The 20,194-nt window shown below is 29.8% G+C and overlaps 3 protein-coding genes across 9 annotated transcripts; 1 reads left to right on the top strand and 2 right to left on the bottom strand.

The window, feature by feature from the left end:
- Window positions 1–116: 116 nt before the first annotated feature.
- LOC128893559 (protein phosphatase 1B) lies at window positions 117–10,950 on the bottom strand. Of its 5 annotated transcripts, none has more exons than XM_054154592.1 (6): window positions 10,798–10,949; window positions 9,306–10,227; window positions 8,347–8,464; window positions 5,726–5,837; window positions 5,423–5,477; window positions 117–503 (listed from the first exon to the last, which is right to left on the bottom strand). In XM_054154592.1, the coding sequence occupies exons 2-6, from the start codon at window positions 10,116–10,118 to the stop codon at window positions 486–488; spliced, it is 1,116 nt and encodes a 371-aa protein (XP_054010567.1). In that variant the 5' UTR covers window positions 10,119–10,227; window positions 10,798–10,949; the 3' UTR covers window positions 117–485. The 5 variants fall into 5 exon arrangements, with proteins under 5 accessions (XP_054010567.1, XP_054010564.1, XP_054010565.1 ...); XM_054154589.1 differs by lacking the exon at window positions 117–503 and adding an exon at window positions 548–1,945 and having other exon boundaries at window positions 10,798–10,950; XM_054154590.1 differs by lacking the exon at window positions 117–503 and adding an exon at window positions 548–1,945 and having other exon boundaries at window positions 10,771–10,948.
- Window positions 10,951–12,751: 1,801 nt separating this feature from the next.
- Window positions 12,752–14,643, bottom strand: LOC128893557 (tryptophan--tRNA ligase, cytoplasmic). The gene is made up of 3 exons (XM_054154585.1): window positions 14,292–14,643; window positions 13,174–14,111; window positions 12,752–13,084 (listed from the first exon to the last, which is right to left on the bottom strand). The coding sequence occupies exons 1-3, from the start codon at window positions 14,413–14,415 to the stop codon at window positions 12,917–12,919; spliced, it is 1,230 nt and encodes a 409-aa protein (XP_054010560.1). The 5' UTR covers window positions 14,416–14,643; the 3' UTR covers window positions 12,752–12,916.
- A 537-nt stretch (window positions 14,644–15,180) lies between these two features.
- Window positions 15,181–19,428, top strand: LOC128893544 (dolichyl-diphosphooligosaccharide--protein glycosyltransferase subunit STT3B). Of its 3 annotated transcripts, none has more exons than XM_054154555.1 (7): window positions 15,181–15,691; window positions 15,856–16,554; window positions 16,630–16,940; window positions 17,016–17,556; window positions 17,649–18,110; window positions 18,270–18,360; window positions 18,481–19,428. In XM_054154555.1, the coding sequence occupies exons 1-7, from the start codon at window positions 15,471–15,473 to the stop codon at window positions 18,499–18,501; spliced, it is 2,346 nt and encodes a 781-aa protein (XP_054010530.1). In that variant the 5' UTR covers window positions 15,181–15,470; the 3' UTR covers window positions 18,502–19,428. The 3 variants fall into 3 exon arrangements, with proteins under 3 accessions (XP_054010530.1, XP_054010529.1, XP_054010528.1); XM_054154554.1 differs by having other exon boundaries at window positions 18,475–18,614; XM_054154553.1 differs by having other exon boundaries at window positions 15,184–15,691; window positions 18,510–19,428.
- The last annotated feature ends 766 nt before the right edge of the window (window positions 19,429–20,194 follow it).

Here is a 20,194-nt window from a genome sequence, read left to right as displayed (position 1 = left end):
ATTTAGATATAATATTTTCCTGTTTATTTCAATTTTTGTAACAGTCTCATGTGCAATGCTCCCAAATTCAAACTTGTTGAGGTTTAAATTATATGAATGGTGAGAACATGACAAGATATATTTGATAAATATTTATTGAGTAGAAGGGTAATAACATACAACATTAACTATATATTCAAAGTAAAAATCTATAATATATTGCTATAGAGAACTTGATCAGATTTTTTACCCTCGCTTAGAAATAAAATGCTTTGTACAATAAATTTTGTTATTAAATTTAATATTACGCTGTAATATGATTTTTAGGGTTGTTAAATCAGAAATGAAATATGCCTGTAACATCGTTCAATTTACCATTCCATATAGTCTCTGTTCATGTAGCACTCCTCTGAAGTTCTTGTTGGTCGGTATCTCACTTTCATGACTTTTGGATCGGCCAGTTTATTGTATACCACATGTATCAAATTGTATACATATTGTGTACACTAACTGGCTTGTGACTTCTGTAAGCATATCATCATATAGTATTTTAATTTTTTTGCATACATATATTTCTACACATAGAATTTACAATAAAACACTTATTATTAAAAGACAGTGTTCATTTTAGTATTCCTACACAAGGACAGAATATTATTTGTACTACATTATCATCACAAAAATGTAAGAGTCGTTATTAATCCTAAAATAAAAATAAACGATTGTTTAATATTGTATCCTTAGGATATTCATTACAGCCTAAGTAAAGAATATATTTTAACATTAAGATATGTAACAAATATTTAATACTAGACATGTATAGCATAGAGAATAACAATAGGTGCCATCAATTAAAAATATAAAATGCGTTACATACTTACACTATTGATACATTAAATATCAATACAGTTGGTTATCTTGAAGTATTAAAAAATATGCCAAGGGCCACGAATATGACATAAATATTGTAGTGCATTATATTTGAATATACCTTATTTTTCCTATTTAATTTAATATTATAATATATGCGTTAAAATAATTAAGTCTAGCTTAAAGTCTAACCATAGAAAGCACATTTCTTTAATCTTTCTCAGCAATCTACAAATTTATGTCTGAGCTATTATGTTTTGACACTTATCTATTAGTATTAGTTACTTGAATAATATTAAATTCCGCTTATCCAATATTTATTTAATACTATGGGAATGTCATACATTAATCAAAATGATATATTAGCATTTCGAAAATTATAGTGTACCAACAGGATGTTCAAAACATTAGAAAAAAAGACTTAAAAAATCGTTGCTTCTATTATTATTATAAAATTAGTTGTTACATTTTATAATGCAAAAAAAAAACAAACAAAATGGAATGCAAAGAAGTAGTAGTGTACAAATGACAATATTGTTTGGATTAACAAGGCATCTCACAATGTCATTTAAAGATTGTCTATTTGTATTAATAAAGTTTCCAAACAATATTTTTCTGTAAAAAAAAGAGCAAAATTATTAAAAATTAATCGCAATGAATAAAATTATAAACAACCGTACTCGAATCTATATCGTATCTACGAAAAAAGTATAAATATAGAATAAACAAGTATTAAAAACTAAAAAAGAGAGAATGTTTTATTTATTCGAAGGTTTATAATAAATTCTGCAAGATAATAAAATTAAAGTCTTGCAAACCACACGTATTTACACAAGGTCATAGGCAAATGACGGGATTCAAAATAAACAAACATTGTTTCGTATATATTAAGAAATCGTCAAATGTATACATCGAAATAGCAAATCAAACATTTTATTTTAGTTCTTCAATTGTATTTTCTTATCTTGCAAAATAGATGAAACATATTCAATTTAGTATGTGTAAGTATATTGGAATACTAACAGTTATTATTGAGATCAGCAGTTGCAGAGTTCAACTTGGACTGCAGGATAGGACAGTATTCTTGATATGTGATCTAAAGGACGAAAAGGAGATATGAAAGGATTTTGCCATGATATTAAAGAAATCAGTTTAGTACATTAAGACATCGTTCTTTTCTTTGAATTCCGAGAAATTTAAGAATTAGATGCGAACTAATTAGAGCTCTGTATAATTCAGATCGTTAATATTTAAAAAAAAAAAATAATACAAAAAAAAAATAAATAAATAAATAAAAAGATGCGTACTAAAAACAATTTAAAGTCATCCGAAAAATAACACAAGTCAGATAGATACACTGAAAGAAGTTTACATTTGTTCATTTTACACGCAGTTTAATGTTTATAAAATACTGATTTCTTAAACAAATATTAGAAATATCTCTATGTCATTGTGGAATCGTAATGTAGGCACATTCCATGAAATACCTTAAGGGTAAAATTAAGTTCAACAAACATACACAAAACTATGTACAAAACAAAATAAAGAAACTACTACTTTTTCGATTGTATAGATGCATATATTTGACATTAACTCATAGTCCTATTTTGTATAACATTACTACTTGAATTACTTTAAGTACAAAATGTAAACTAAATTTCTTTCTTTTGACAGTGAGTAAAACAACTGTAGTGTGTCGTAACTGTTTTACAAATATCGGGAATTCAAAGGATTTATTACATACTATAGTTAACAAAAAACAGGACTATAAGTATAAAAATTGTATGACTGGAAAATAGTAGCCCATATTAAAAATGCACTTTGGATTTATTATCATGACCGTGGCCATTGCTACTATTATCGTTAATATTCCTGTTATTACTAATATTCCCAACTGTATATGTAAATTAGATACTGGTAGTAAACTTGTAATTGCATATATGAAGATAAAATAGTTTACTCCTTAATTGAAAGTACACAGGTATCTCATTTATAATAAATCTGTAGCACGTGGATTTGAAACTTTAATCGTAAACACATTTTAATAGCATGAATAGTTAATAGACAAGGCATGATGATGTAATTATTATACAACTACATTGCAATTCTTATTTTCAGTTATTTCTCCTAGGTGAAGAAAATTGTATATACTTCAGTATTATGACATAGGTTTACTATGATATTTATGAAAACTAAAGTCACGCAAAATTGTATACAAGAAAATTTATATCTGAGCAAAACTCGCAAAGTAAATGGTTTAGGATACCGGTAAAATATATTACCATTTTTTATACACTCCATAATCCGTTATTAGTAAAAATAGAGGAGACAACTCTATGCACGAGATTTAATATTTACTTTAATATATTACTTTTAAACGATAATAGATAGTTAACTTCTGTTAATTTCAGGACATTTTTTTGTAACCAGGAACGGTAATATATACTTTGGTATTCGTATGCTAGATTTTTATATTCGAGGATGGCCTTGACACATAGTTTCCATGTTACATAAATAGGAAATTTTGAAAGGGTACAAAATCAGTCACATGAAAAAAATAAAAGGATAAATATATGATTACCTGATATATATGTAGATTCATTAACTGGCTAAGTCTATATTTGCAGAAATTAATAATATGCTATTCCAATATCATATTTTCATCAAACATATACAATACTTACTTGTTCTTGATTACATATAGTATGTGCTGATTATTGAAAACTGTGTTTTGACGACTTTAAATGGCTTTTCGTTACAATAATTTATGTAGCATTGTTTAAACGGCTTTTTTTTAAATGGTACACACTATTATCATTTAATTACATAATTTCAAACTCGATGACATTTATTAATTAAATAAGTTTACCTCAAAATCAATTATTTCAATAATTGAAATACAAATAATTTAATGTAAAATACAATTTTACCTTAAGAAACTAAAATCAAGGCCTCCTTATTACATTCCTACTGCTTGATTTTAAAAACGATTTAAATAAAATATTGATACACAGTTTTCTCGACACAACTTTTATATATATACACAGTATTCGTATTTCTAAAACTAAATGATCAGTTTTCCTACTCTTCTTGTGTATGAAAGAACTTGAAGGTTTTTAAAATATAGAACAAACAGTTACACAACTGTTCTTCAAACTTATTACAAAGGAAGAGCACGAAAAACTGACCTACGAAGTAATTATTCTGAGCGCAAGTTCTCTAGAGCTACAAAAATATATAATCATATATAGTAATATTATGCATTTTTTATCAACATTGCAAGAGGATATGACATTAATATTCTACCAAGTATAATTTTAATGAAAATCTAGATCTGTGAAGTGACTTATAAAAAACAGAATTTTTTTGATTAGTAAATTATCACATTGAAAAATATATTTATGTTTCCTTTTTGAAAGTTTGATAAAAATGAAAGGGCGAATATATAATTTAATCATTTCAAGATATATTAAAATAAATATTTTTTTAACACTTTTCAATATACAATTTATTATAATGTATAAACAATTTGAATCAATTTCTCACACCATCTAGTTTTTCATAGAATATAATATAGATCTGCACTTGTCCTCAGTAGAATACCTCCAAATCCTCTGCTTATAATAACTGTAATATAAACATTTTTCACTCCTTGAATGAAGAATTTATAAAATCCAACAATAGATAGTGATAATTATGAAAACCACCAATGCCAATAGTAATTGGAACTAGCTGCAGGATGTATTATGAGTTTATTTTGCATTCTTTTAATTATGCAATGAAATATATCGAGAAATAGTTCTCAATATCTAAATGTTGTAGAATATCAATATTTTTCAACTTATCTGGTTCATAATATCCTTCTGGGAAAAGAAAACATAAAAAAAAACATAGATTTTCTTTACCTACATATATCTCTAATTATTTGTATGTTACTTGTACAGAAACTAAACGTATTAACTGATAACAAAAATGAATGCTTCGTAATAATAATAATAATAATAATAATAATAATAATAATAAAGTGTTATGAAAGTGGTCACTATAAAATTTTAAAAACATCTTTCCTGTAACTTGCTTTCATCTAATAATTCTGTTTTTCAAGAGTTTTCAATAAATGTTATTTTTTTTTTAAATAATCCCCAAAGTAAAATAAATATTTTGTATCATTATTAAACACATGAAATAAGCTAGAAATTTGGAAAACGAACCATGTACATATTTTTTTCTGACGGGTGTATGTATAATATTTCACGATCTTTAAATGTATTTTTTAAACTCTAATTTATTTTTGCCAACAATAACGTACTGCCAGAATTTATGATCTGCACATTTAATGGCAGATTTATTTTAGATAAGACTCAGTTCATAATATACCAGTGTACTTTTCTTACATTTTTAAAACGAATCTTTTTACACCGGGAGGGATCATTAAAATAAAGATATTTCTGATAGCATCTGCATCGTTATATGATTATGGAACATGTCTAATGATTATAGTTGTACACTTGATGCAGTATAGAAAAAGATCAAGGGTTAGTTATATCGAAGTGGAATCGTATCCAAGACTTACACTATCCGCTCGGCTGGGACATACTTCTCGAAACACTTGTTCAATGAAAGGTTGCCTGAAATGAAGCAAATACGTGATTCGTTATTTAAGAGCATAAATATTTTTAATTTTCATAAATAGAAATATCCAATTTTGAAAAAACAAATCTTAGAGAAGGAATTTAATTTCTGGAACTATGCCAATTATGACAATAGACCAGACTGACTGTATTAAATTTTACAGATACTAACCTTAATATAATTTAATTAACTAAAAGAAAAATATGTCCAGCGTTTTCTTTAAGGTAAAATTTAATGAACTTACTTAGCCGGAAGACCACCACCAGGAGGCAAATTAGGAAACTGTTGGTCCGCAAGAATTTGTAGTAGCTTCAAAAAGTCGAATTCATCTTCGTCCTCTCGCTCAGCGACTATTTCTAAAAATATAATAAAAACAATAATGATTTATGAATCAGTTACAATGTTAATTTAAGATAATAATATACCAATAATACAGTGTGGACGTGGTCGTGTCAAGCACATTGTATTTAACTAATAACAAAATGTGTGTATATATATACACACGTATGTATGTATGTATATATACAATCAAATTATTTATACAAATCTTCTATTGTTATTAAGTGCATTGTGCGTGTACTATCATATTTGTGCTGTATATAAAATATTATAATAAATACTGTTTGCAAATATTTTATTAATATTATTTAACATATCAAATAGGTTTTGTAATATTTATTACTTCTACTATCGTGTAAGACCAAAAATTCTATTTTTATAAAACATAAAACTCCATTTTTTTGTTTACAAGCAATTTGCTCATATATTTAGAGTTTTGTAACATATTAGTAATAAATCAAGAATGAAACATAACAGAATGACTACAAATACATGCATCTACTTAGGACTGGAATAGTTGGTGCTTTAGTACATTTCTTATGGAAAACCTGAAAATGAAATCCGGTCTTAAGTAGATACATCTTTGTCTATGCTTATTTTCGAATATATTTGTAACTTCTTTTTAAACTTATCCACCTCTGGAATTGTACTATACTATTATGGAATGCATATATTTAGAAAGTGATATATTTGTTGCAATGTTCCTCCATAAGAAATGTGTCATTACAGAAAGAAACAGAATGTAGTAGGTAAAATATTTGTATATTTTCATAAGAAAATGTTTACCTACCTGTAAGACCACTTAATAGTGTTTGAGAAAGAGGAACAAACAACTTTTTAACAAAAATTTTACTTACAAGAATCTTTCTAAAAATATCAACTCCAAGGGTGGAATGCATTTTTAAGTAACAATAATTCTAGGTGTTAAAAGAGTTTAATTAAAGAAAGAACAATTAATACACTTTGACAGCAAGGAAAACTAACATTAAATATAAATAACCATTAATATATTTATAAATTTCTATCTCTCTAACAGCTTAAATTAGTGACACAGTTATTGCTACTCTAATATAATATCTATTCCAATAGCATATTTTGTTGGTATAATACTCAAAAAATGTACATAACAGGTGCATTAAGAATACTTTAATAAATGTTAAAACAGAAGTCGTATTAAATATTCTTCAGATTTACAAGTATTTTAAATACATTGAACACTCCACTAAATTGTTCTATACAATTTTTCATATAATCTTAACAAATTTTTGGCTTTGTACTTTTACGTATATTATTATTATTTTAAAACTGATAGAAATATAAGATACATTTGTATGAGTCAATAATTGAATACTAAGAAAATTAAAATCTATATCAGATGGAAAGTATCTGTGAAGTATGAAAATTTTAATTATATCTAAACAATAACACAGTATACAAGTGATAAGATTATAGGTGAATGAAACAAGTATGTATGAATGTGTATGGTGAGTCATAGGATTATTGGAGGTTATAGTTGCAAAAGATACTATAAAAATAAATTTCAATATTTTACTTGAATATTTTATGATTGGAGGATACGATTACGTATTATATGTAAAGAATTTTTATATTGCACAAATATGATTCATCACAAAGTAAAATATAAAAAATTGGAATTTACCTGTTATTTCGGTAATATTACACGCAATTTATATAATTATTTGTATGCATTGCACTTTTGTGTAAGAATTTATCTGTCAAATTTACAATCAATTATTATGAATTAAAAAAAAATTAACATAAAGTAGCATTATAGGTAGTTTAAATATACACGTTATATAGTAGGAAAATACATTCATTGAACAAGAATAAAAGTTTCAACTTTCGACGTTTCTTGATAGAAACATATATACATGTATCTTCTAGGAAGTATTTATAAGATAGGAAAAGCACGTGGCACTTACTCAACATGTATCAAGATTTGAACAATTTTTGTCTTTTAAAATGCACTATTAAGTAGTTATTTAAATTGATTTGTAAACAATAAACATTAGTGAAATATTTGCCATTATGTACTTACATAATGTGATAAAGTTTAAATAATAGGTGAGAAATGTTTGAATTAAGTAAGATGTTATTATATTGTAGACAGTACTAAAATGTTGGTAAGATAAAAATTTCAATAATGTATACTCAGTCATATAGTAATATTTGCATAAGAATTTGGCTGTATGTTAGAACTATACATTCATTTTGGATTTGTACATTTTGTACATGAAATAATATAGTTTAATAGTTATAAATAAAAAGGAATATAACTGTTTCTTTACTAATTTATAAGGAATACAGATCTAGATTTTTTGTACTTGTGGTATGCCACTATGAGGATTGTATTTGATTGTACTAAAATTTCATTTCTGAATGATTATATGTGGCGCTCTATTTAAGAGTTGTCAGAATGTCAAGAACGCGTGTGGTACTGTGATCTCGTATTAATGCAACAACAGAGAGAATATAATTGATGTGAATATGAAAATGTTAGTGAACCTTTAATTCTCCTTTCAATGGCCATTTCCAGCTCAACTTCCTTTTTCTGTGCTTCTGGACTTGGCTTCGGAGCAGCAGGAAATGTTACCAAAACTATACTCATGTTATCTCTGCTACCCTACAACAAACAAGTCATATTCCTATTAAATATAAAAGATACAGAATTCAGCTAAAACTTTTTTCAAATTTGGCAAAAGTTGCCAATTGTTCACATTAAAAAACATTTTTGAGTACAAAGGGATCATAATGCATATAAAAGTACTTCATTGATATGGAATCAGATATCAGTGATTATATATTCACAACAAGTACATAGTAAAGATGTAAACAAAATTAGTGACATAAAGGATAAAATCATGAGGTAATAGATAAAAATAGAATGTTATCTAAAGCTTAGAATGTAATAATGTATATTATCTTTATGGTAATTGCCGAAAGATTTGGGCCATAATAAGAAGTGCATTCGTCCTTACACTACACATTGAATAGAACAGATTTAAAACTAAGGTTATAAATCAAGCATCAATAAATAAATAGAAAGGTTGAAAAGTATAAATATTACATGTTTTTATTTTATACAAATTTAATCAATATTGAACCCTTAGTAATTACTTATGATAGTACAGATCTTACTGATTTCAACATTCTCAAAATAGCATAGTTTGGAATAAAACATAATTTTCTCATTGTTAAACAAATACTGAATCATCAAGCATACATCAATAACTTTAGTATCTTAAGTACCATTACCATGCAATAGCCCAATATAAAGTGAGTGTTACATTTGGGTTTGTTTTATCAGTGACTTACTCCCTCCAACACATTAGGAGACTATTGAAATCAATGCGATCAGCACTATTGTAAAAAATTACTAAAATATTTAAATTAATACACTATTGGTAACAGTAGCAGAAAGTTCTTTGTAAAATGTATATGTATAAAGCTTTAGATATCATTACCTTATAAAGACAGGTGTCTATAACCTGGTTTGTAACTGCTTCTAAGTCATCTGTAAGCAGCAGCCTTGAATGTATAAAATCACATAGTTCTTCGTTGTTCATTACATCCCAAATACCATCACACGCTAAAACTAGAAATTCATCGTGTTCATCGTCTCTATCTCGCATAAATATTTCTGGTTCTGGTGACACTAACTGTTCACAGGGACCTCGATCTTTTAATGTTTTGTACTCGTAATCTCCCAGTGCGCGAGAAACAGCTAAAGCTCCGTTAACTCTCTGGATCATTACACTACCACCAGCATTTTGAATTCTTTCTCTCTCTGCTGGTAAGACAGGTTTGTGATCTCGTGTTGAGAAAACTGGACCTCCCGCTCGACAAAGTACAGCTCGAGAATCACCACAATTGGCAATATATATATTTCTGGGAGATACAAATGCACAAACTGCTGTAGAACCAGATTTTTCTGTGCCAGAGCTCATTTCTGGCAAGCCTCTCATTTCATCGTCTAGTCGAAGGAAACCAGAATGAATCCCTGTGATAACATCATCTGCTTTAAATTCTTCTGTTTGCATTATACACTCTAGTAAGTGTTCTGCACTATGCTCAGATACTAATGCACCAGCATGGCCATCGAATACTGCAAAATAACTCCAATCCGAGAGACCACCTTTTAAGCCGGTTATCGCTCTGTGAGCATCTTCCATTTCCATTCTCCAACCTTGCATGCTGGCAACACCGTAGCACAGTCCGTTGCCAGAGCCATGTTCATTGTATTTATCTGTTTTTGGAGTATCCAACAATGCCCCCATACTATTTAGTAAATTCTTGCTGCGTCAGCTTGATTAATTCGTTTCCTTAAGTATTATTTGACCAGCATCTTTTAGCTGATCATTCGTATAACACTTTCTTAAGTTTTACCTAAAATTACAAGGACAAAAAAACAATAGAAAAACCTTCACTCTTTGTACACGACGAAGATTAAACATAATATAATATATGTCATAAAAGTATCGTCCGTTTCTAGCGTTCTCTAGCGATACGGATATAAATTGTAAATGGAACAATACCACGTTTAAAGTACATATTACGACATTGCTTAAAATTTACTTTACGATAATTGGCTTACGCGTGCACCGATCTTATCGTGAGACTGTTTTCTGTTGCTGTTATAATTTTGGTTTTAAGCGGGGAGAAAAAGACAATTAGAACATAACATCGCTCTAAATGCCGAACGTAACGTGCAAAGATTATCTCGGAAATGGTAACATTTTGAACGTGATACGATAACGTTCGCGTAAATGGAAATAATCGAACATACAATTACGCTTACTCTACAATTACAACAGTAAATTCGTGGATGTTGCAAATTAAATAGAATATGGGGGAAAAGTAAGCTATATTAGATTCTAACGTGAAACTCTATTTGGCAGTGCCAAATTTTGCGACTAAAATAGTTTATACCTCGATCTGCATGTTCGCGAAACTTACGTAGGGAGATCGTGACCAAATATCATCGTTACTTCGGAAAAAGTATATATGTGTAGAGCGTGGTATTGCTAATAGACTTGTTTCATATCACTATCACCATGTTCCCTTTGCTAGGCTCAACACACAGAACTAGAACCAACAAAATCGACTTGCATGAATGGCGGATATACACTAGGCGATTTTCTGCGCATGCGTTGGTTATTAATAGCATTGCCTCGTGGCGTCATGAACCGCCAATCGAAAGCCCACGATTTCCGCTCAAGCCTGGGCAATCATATAGGATTCTGAAGTAAAATTAACTCACGCGCGATACTGGAATTAACTCTCGCCAAGACGCATATAAACAAAAACAGAAAGTTCTTGTTGATGATAAATTCTACTGTCACTGATTACTACGTTTATCGGTACTGTTATGCTCGTTAAATTCAATTTGAATTTCGAAATTTCGATGACTGCCCATACACCGTTTAATATTGCTGCAAATATTACAGAAACATTGCCGCGCAATAATGAATTATTAACAAAAAAAAATGCTGCTTAAACGTTATGACAATACTTCTATGTCTGCTGTTTTCAATATTTAAGAAATATTTCTTAAACTAACAATGTTTCAAACACGTTATCGTTTAGGCAAGATTGGAAGAATGTTATTAAAATTTCGAGTAAAGCTTGTAAGTTACAACGTATCTTTCAAAATAATTACGATATTTGTTAAATGAAATCCTATGTAATTTGTTACATATTCGAAATAATAGTCGATGAAAATTTTAAAGGACTAGAGATTATGAACTTTTTTATCTGTTTACGAAATAACCTTATTATGCAGCGATCAAATAAAATTTTTTGTCAGATAATTAAGTTTAATTACTAAATTTATCTTTTTCTTTAATGTGTAAAATATAGATAATACGTAAATATATATATATTTCGAATATAAACATGGAGGACATTATGTACATATAATTGTATGTGTACACAGATATACATAGTATATAAGTGTATACGTTATATCAATATGTTTGTAAGTACTTCGACAATTGCTGGAGAGGGGCATGTAATCATGATTCACGTGCAGATTATCCAGTTAGACTCATTTTAGTTCTATAATTGTTAGGAAAACATATTTTAATTGCCATTTGTATAAAATGCACACACGTAATTTAACCTAATATAACGATAAGATGTGTGGGTAATAACAGTGCTTTAATCTCCTATGTTATTACGCAAAGAAATGATACAATTAAAGGATAAGATAACAAATATTTTATTTTTGTTTTTATAATTATCTTATTTTTGATAAAGTTAACGTTTTTAATACATTTTTCTTAAATTAATAAAATTACATTTTAAATACTGTAAAGCTTAATTAAGTACCAAACTGGTTTAACCAGTTTTCATAAAAATACAGGGTTTATTTTTATGGAAAAATAACTTGCTTTAAAAATGTAAAATGAAAAATACGTCATACCCTTATTTATGTATAAACAACAGGGATTGTATACAGGGTGTCCCAAAAATGTTGGAGGTCCTTGAAAAGGGTGGTTCGAGGGGTGATTTGAAACAACTTTTTCCTTAGGGAAATTGTTGTCCGAGGCTTCGTTGAGGAGATATTAACGGAAAACACTGACCAATCAGAGCGCGTAGATACCGTTGGAGCGACCGCGATAGCGATGACTACGCGCTAGGTAGCCGCTCTCGTACCCGAACAAGTGACTCAACGTGCATCGAAGGATATTGACGCGACCGCTCAGCCCGTAGCCTTCGCTACCGCGGCCGCTCCAACGGTATCCGCGCACTGTGATTGGTCGGGTATTTTTATTAATATCTACTTAACGAAACCCCATCCGACATTTTTGCAAAGGAAAAAGTTGTTTCAAATCACCTCCCGAACCACCCTTTTCAAGGACCTCCAACATTTTTGGGACACCCTGTATACATAAATATAAGACACGTATTTTTCAAAAAGCAGTTTAATCTATTACCATTGACATTTTCAAAATAAATTTTTTGATGAGGCAATTATTTTATATTTCTAGAATAAATAACATTAAATAAATTTATGGAAAGGGAATTTTTGTGGAAGTGTGCTTTATGTACATAAAGCGTCATTTTTGTGCAGCTATTTTATGTTTGTTACAAAACCAAGATCCCTAGGAACCATGTATTCTCTGACTGTGTCATCTGTTAGTTTACTTCTAATTGCTTGATGTGCAGCAATCAAAGGTTGCAGAACATTAACCAATTCTTTTTTAAGTTCTCCTGTTAAAATTTCTCCGCTGGTATAACCCTGAAAATTTATAATTTATCATGTTTACAGATGTTATCCATGTTCATTTATAAATATCATTGTATAATTAAAAAAAAATTACAACTTACTTTTCTAAGTTGTTCTAATTTTGTATCATCCTCTAGGAAGAATCGTAACCATTGATATGATATATCAATTTCACAATTCCCTCCAAGTTGCCTATGTTCTTCAATAGTTGTCTGTCCTCCAGAGAATGCATGTTTGTAAACTTTATTTTTTATTTGTTTAGCAGTGTCTGTCAAGAATATTGCAGTATTATCATTGCTAGCAGACATTTTTGTTTTAGAGCCTTGTAGAGCTGGGAAAAATATAGAATGCATCAAAGCTGGTTTTGGAAATCCAATCCTAGGTGCAATATCTCTTGTCATTCGAAAATAAGGATCTTGATCGATTGCACATGGAATCAAACAATGAACTTTTGTATTTTTAAAAATAAAAGGAAAAGTTCCAGATATTGCTGGTGCTGCTTGAGTAGGTGGAAATGCAATTTTTCCAACAGGATCGCTGTCTCCAAATCCAAATATACCCTTCACTTGATTAAATGTAACACATTTCTGTATCCTAATCATATTTTGGTAAAATGCTGGATTATTTCCAATATGTTCTAAATTAGAGAAAATGAAAGTATTCTCTGGTTTAAAACCAAGGGCAATAATGTCCTTTGCATTATTATAGGCCAGTTTGATTGCATCTTCTATTTTTATGTTCTTCCATATCGCTTTTTCATCATCGGTTAATTGTATAATTAATGGAACATGAAATACATCTTGCAACCATTTGCAAAACAGGAATGGTATAAGATGTCCCAAATGCATAGAATCTGAACTGGGTCCTCTACCCGTGTAAAGGTAAAAAGGTTTTCCTTGTTCATATAGGTTTAAAATTGTGTGCATATCTCGATGAGAAAAGAATATCCCCCTTCTAAGGAAATGATGAGGTTTCTGGCCAGTGATTTTCTCGAATCTAGCCAATAGTTCTTCGTCAATTTTTGAACAGCCAAATTTTTCTAAGATAATAAAAAGAAATTTGTTTAAGTTTTACTTCTGCTTCTTTCAAGAAACATCATTACGAACGTATAACCTATATGAAATCAATGCAATAAAGTAATGGATATATCCATTAATATACTGCAAATATTTTTGATCCTCAAAGCTGTTTAATAATATAATATTTTCGGGAAACTCACTGATTAACTTGTCATAATCAATTCCAGTCTCGTTTTGGGTCGTAACGTCCCAGGGTGTTACAACATCCTCATCTGTCGTTCCATTTAATGTTAACGTATCAATTTCTACAGTTTCAGCTGTCATTTTTCGTTAGTTTAGATTCTCTTCTAACTTATAAACACGACTGGACGAATATCTATAGGAAAAAAGGCCTCATATGCTACGGTTCGGTCACATTATGTGAGACTATTCTGCAACTGAAAACTTCTATATATGCACGTTGATAAACGCCGCCTGACGCCGCCGGTCTCACATCAGTGGTCACAATTCTCTAATTACTTTTACTGTTCTGCTGCTCACTTAGATCAGTGGATCAGTGCTTTTAAAACTGGAGTTCTCGAGCTTTTAAAAGAAATAAAAGAAAGCATATTACGTATATAATAGATTAAAAGAAAAATGCATTTCATAATAGATATTTTAAGGAATTTTGGGGGGTTTTCTGAGGCAGTGTTTCTCAAATTTTTCTTGAAAAAAAATTTCTGGTAAACTCTAGAAGTTATAATGATTTCATATTTCTTTCAAATTTGCACAACTTGCAATACATGCATAGTGATAAATATATTTTAAATATATTTTTACTTGTAGTGCTCCATTTGATATATATTTACGTCTTATATACTCTACGTAGATGAACTTTTAGTTCTAAATTATATTAAAAAAAAGTAGAATTTAATTCTTCTACATACAGGAAGTCATAGCAAAAAAAGTTTCTTTTATCGAGGGAATCCCCTGTAATATGAAGTTTGAGAACCCTGACGTAGATCACAGTCGTTGACCGGATATTACGTTACATCTGTAGGCACACTATTTCTGGTTTCATGCTTATTAAACGAAGCCAATCAGTTTCTTGGTACTCATATCGAACGTACCGAGTGCTTAAGCACATATTCGAACGTACTGTTAGGCTGCCATACTCTTATGCAAGTGCAAATTGTCGGTGTGGAAGTCATGGTTAACACGTAGCCGGCGTTTGACGTGTCTTAGCCTCCTAGCCTAGGCATATAGTGATTTGGTAATTTGTTGCGGGCTGCTTGATTTGCAACGTGTCGAGTGGAAAGAAATGCTAATATGTTTATGGCAAATGTCTATTAAGAAGTAACGGATATATTTCCTATTACGTTTTCAAACTCGAAGAAAATATGTTGCCAAATAGATCATCCACGACAAATACCAGAAAAGATATGTTCCCTGATAAGAAAGCGACTTCTAAGCAACTGAAAACTTCTACATTGACGAACGCCGCCGGTCTCAGTTCTCTAATTACTTTTACTGTTTTGCTACTCGCTTGGATCTCAGGATTCGCTTCTCGACTATTTGCAGTAATACGTTTCGAAAGTATCATACATGAATTCGATCCTTGGTACGTATTTTTACACGTCATTGATAAATCAATTTAATATTTACCTATAGAGATAACATAAAGATATAACTTCTATTAATGTAATAGTTTCATTTAAAACATAAATATAGAAACAACAATTAATTTGCAAAAATCTTAATCTACAACTTTTTTTATTGATGTAGGTTTAACTATAGAGCAACAGCATATATGGTGCAACATGGATTTTATAATTTCTTAAATTGGTTTGATGAAAGAGCATGGTACCCATTGGGCCGTATCGTGGGTGGAACCGTTTATCCTGGTCTAATGATCACATCCGGATCCATACACTATATATTACATTCTTTAAATATCCCAGTGCACATAAGAGACATTTGTGTATTCTTAGCTCCAGTTTTTAGTGGCCTTACCGCCATTTCCACGTACTTATTAACAAAAGAAATATGGAGCGCTGGCGCTGGTTTATTTGCAGCATGCTTTATTGCGATTGTACCTGGTTACATTTCAAGATCCGTAGCTGGAAGTTATGATAATGAAGGCATTGCCATTTTCGCGCTACAAATTACGTATTATCTGTGGGTTAAATCGGTTAAAACTGGCTCTATATTTTGGGCTTCTATGACTGCTCTATCCTACTTCTATATGGTATCTGCGTGGGGTGGTTATGTTTTTATCATTAATCTAATTCCATTCCATGTTTTCGTGTTGCTGGTCATGAATAGATTTAGCAATCGTCTTTTTACAAGTTACACCACATTCTATATTTTGGGACTTTTGTTAAGTATGCAAATACCATTTGTTGGTTTTCAACCAATAAGAACATCTGAACACATGGCAGCAGGAGGTGTCTTTGGTTTACTAATCTTTGTAGCAACTCTCAGGTATGTTAATTACATATATTCATTAAATTGTTGTATAAATTATCTCAATATAACATTTTGTTTTGTTTAATGCAGGTACTTAAGAACTGTACTTACTAAATCTGAGATGAAATACTTTGGAGGAGTAGTTGCAATTACTGCTGGTATTCTTTTGTTGATTTTAATCTGCTTGACCTATGCTGGTATTGTTGCCCCTTGGAGTGGAAGATTTTATTCACTATGGGATACAGGCTATGCAAAAATACACATTCCAATAATAGCATCTGTTTCTGAGCATCAACCTACAACATGGTTTAGCTTTTTCTTTGACTTGCACATTCTTGTTACAACATTCGCTGTTGGACTTTGGTACTTAATTAAACATATTAACGACGAACGCGTTTTTGGTAAGATCTAGCAATCAAAATTATCAGTTATTTAAAATTGTTCAAATATATTATTCATTACTATTTTTTTTACAGTTATATTGTATGCTATAAGTGCTGTTTACTTTGCTGGAGTAATGGTCAGGCTCATGCTTACTCTCACTCCAGTTGTTTGTATGCTTGCTGGTGTTGCATTCAGTGATCTTCTTGAACTATTCTTCAAAGAAGAAGATAGCGAAAGAAATGATCGGAGCGCTAATGGAAGCGAAGAAGAAAGTGAGGAAGAAAGAGAGAGAAGTCCAGGCAGAGCACTATATGATAAAGCGGGTAAACTACGTAGAATGAAACATGAGAGACCTACAGGGAATGGTGATGGTCTAGGTGTTAATCTACGAAATGGGGTTGTTATTGGAGCATTTATGTTGATGATGATGTTTACTTTGCATTGTACTTGGATTACAAGTAATGCATACTCTAGCCCTTCAATTGTTTTGGCATCATATAGTAACGATGGTGGTAGAGCTATACTCGACGATTTTAGGGAAGCTTATTATTGGTTAGCACAAAACACACCCACTGATGCCAGAGTTATGAGTTGGTGGGATTATGGTTATCAAATTGCTGGAATGGCTAACAGGTATATTGGCGAATAAATAGCATCTAAAACGTTGTTTATCATGTATCTGTATAAAGTAAAACAATGTAACAAGTTCTCTTCTTTAAATTTAGAACTACACTTGTGGACAATAATACTTGGAATAATTCCCATATAGCTCTGGTTGGAAAAGCAATGAGTTCAAATGAAAGTGCTGCCTATGAAATCATGACATCTTTAGATGTAGACTATGTATTAGTTATTTTTGGAGGAATGATTGGGTATTCTGGAGACGATGTTAATAAGTTCCTTTGGATGGTACGAATCGCCGAAGGTGAACATCCGCAAGATATTCGGGAAAGTGATTATTTTACCGAAAAAGGAGAATTTCGTGTGGATGCTGAAGGTTCACCTACTCTCTTGAATTCGTTAATGTATAAATTAAGTTATTATCGATTTGGAGAAGTTAAAATTGATTATCGGTCACCTTTTGGTTACGATCGTACACGTAGCGTAGAAATAGGAAATAAAAATTTCCAATTAACATATGTGGAAGAAGCTTACACATCTGAACACTGGCTTGTTAGGATTTACAGGTAATATATTTGTATGAAATATATTTATAATATTTTTGTATATTATAACAATGGCTACTGTAGTGCATTATTCATTTCAATAATGAATTATCACTTACTTATATATTAATTCGTACATTATAAATTACATATCTTCTTTTTTTATCAACAATTTCACAGGGTGAAAAAACCAAACGAGTTTAATAGACCTAGTATTCCAATATCTAAGCGAGTTGTTACACGTAATGCCAATTCATATGTCAGTAAAAAGGTGAGTATTTCACTTCATATGGAAATACGAAAGATATATATTTTAATTTCTTGAATTATCTATCGTATCGTTTTCCATTTGATACAATATACATTGCATGATCTCGAAACGTAGTTGAAGTTGTGGGGGGTTGGATATTAATGTTTCAGACACCACGTCGTAAGAAAGGTTACATAAAAGGCCGGCCAACTGTTATTAAAGGACAGAAACCTCAACGAAGAACTACGTAACAAACATTTATTATCTAATTCATAACAGTTTTCAAATACAACTTTTGTAATAAAAAAGAAATTACCGTCCCTTGGGTCTACCACAAACTATACCTCAAACTAAGAATTTAATATCACGACAAATTCAATTGATTGAAATATAAAATGAAAAAAGAATTTCCAACATTTGAAAGAATTTAAACAATTGTTTCATAAATATAATATAAAAGCGGGGGATCATATTTTTAATTTCACTTACTGACCTACGTTTATTTCTTGTTGAATTTCCTAAGATTATTACAGGTTGTTCATGTATGATTGTCCTACATATCACACGAAGTATAAGTTCTATATGATTACAGTATATAATGCATTTGATCTCATAAAGAATCCATATAATGGGTTCGTGTTATTTATGAATTGAACTCATTCTATCTCCAAATTCTTCTGTACTTAACTGTTCTCTAATTCTTTCTTAATTTTTTTTGCCAGTTATTTTAAATGTCTTTTCACAAATGCATTTTAAATACAAGAAATTATACCTTAAATTCTCAAGTAAGAAACTTCATTAGTGAAGTCGCGATTAATGTCTAAACTTCCGTTATGTCTGTGTAATGCATATTAAACTTTAATAAGTAAAATTCGTTAGTCGAAGTGAATAAAAACATTTATTAAATATCAAGCAGGTGAGATCAGAGGGATTGAATATATGTTATTTGTATACAGTTTATTGTATAGTAATAAGAATCTTGTCACTTTAACATATTGTATTATCTAAAATTTCACTTTTATTTTTTGTATAGGAACTAAAAGTGTAAAGAATTCAATTTTATGCAATAGAAATATGTTTGTAAATGTATTATATCCTTTTTGTCTTATGATCTTTTAACTATTTGATTAATTGAATTCAGTTACATGCTTTAACTTTATTATAAAGTCTGCACTTCTTATTTATGATATGCATATAACACAACATGGTTACTGACATTAGTAGATGTATGTGTTTGTAAGGTTACAAAATTATATCTGAGCAATGTTATGTACACAGAGTAATTGAGTACATGGTCATTGTGTATATTAATTATAAAAAAAGCAAGAGAAGAAAATATAAATGAAACAAAGTTGTAATATATATATCAGTGTATATTATTTTACTTTTTGTATGAAATTTTAGAAAGTATGTAGTCATATTAAGGTGATCAATACTACATAATTAGAATCAATAAATTATTCTCTATACATATACTATAAATGAACAAATATTTTGAATGCAACAAATTTATTTATATAAATCATATAGTGAATTTACGTTTGTTAAGAAACTATGAATGTTTCATAATATTCGAATCAATGTATTGTTTAACAGGACAAGTTGCGCAGTGTGTAATAAACTATCTATAACATGTAATCAAGATTTATTTCGAAAAAGACAAAATATACAAATCAACAGGTGGTACTTGCCAATATTTTGACGCGGATAGGTTATAGTCTTTTAAATGTCAAAATCAGCTGATCAGTCGTAGCAATTTTTCAAGGTTACTAGTCTTATTAACTAGTTTAATTTTTATTGCGTTCAACTATTAAATAAATATTGTATAAATATTTATTACTAGTTCAAAAATTAA

This window comes from Hylaeus anthracinus, unplaced genomic scaffold, assembly GCF_026225885.1.
Source record: "Hylaeus anthracinus isolate JK02 unplaced genomic scaffold, UHH_iyHylAnth1.0_haploid 3, whole genome shotgun sequence".
Lineage (NCBI taxonomy): Eukaryota > Metazoa > Arthropoda > Insecta > Hymenoptera > Colletidae > Hylaeus > Hylaeus anthracinus.
This window is presented reverse-complemented; position numbering and strand designations above follow the sequence as displayed.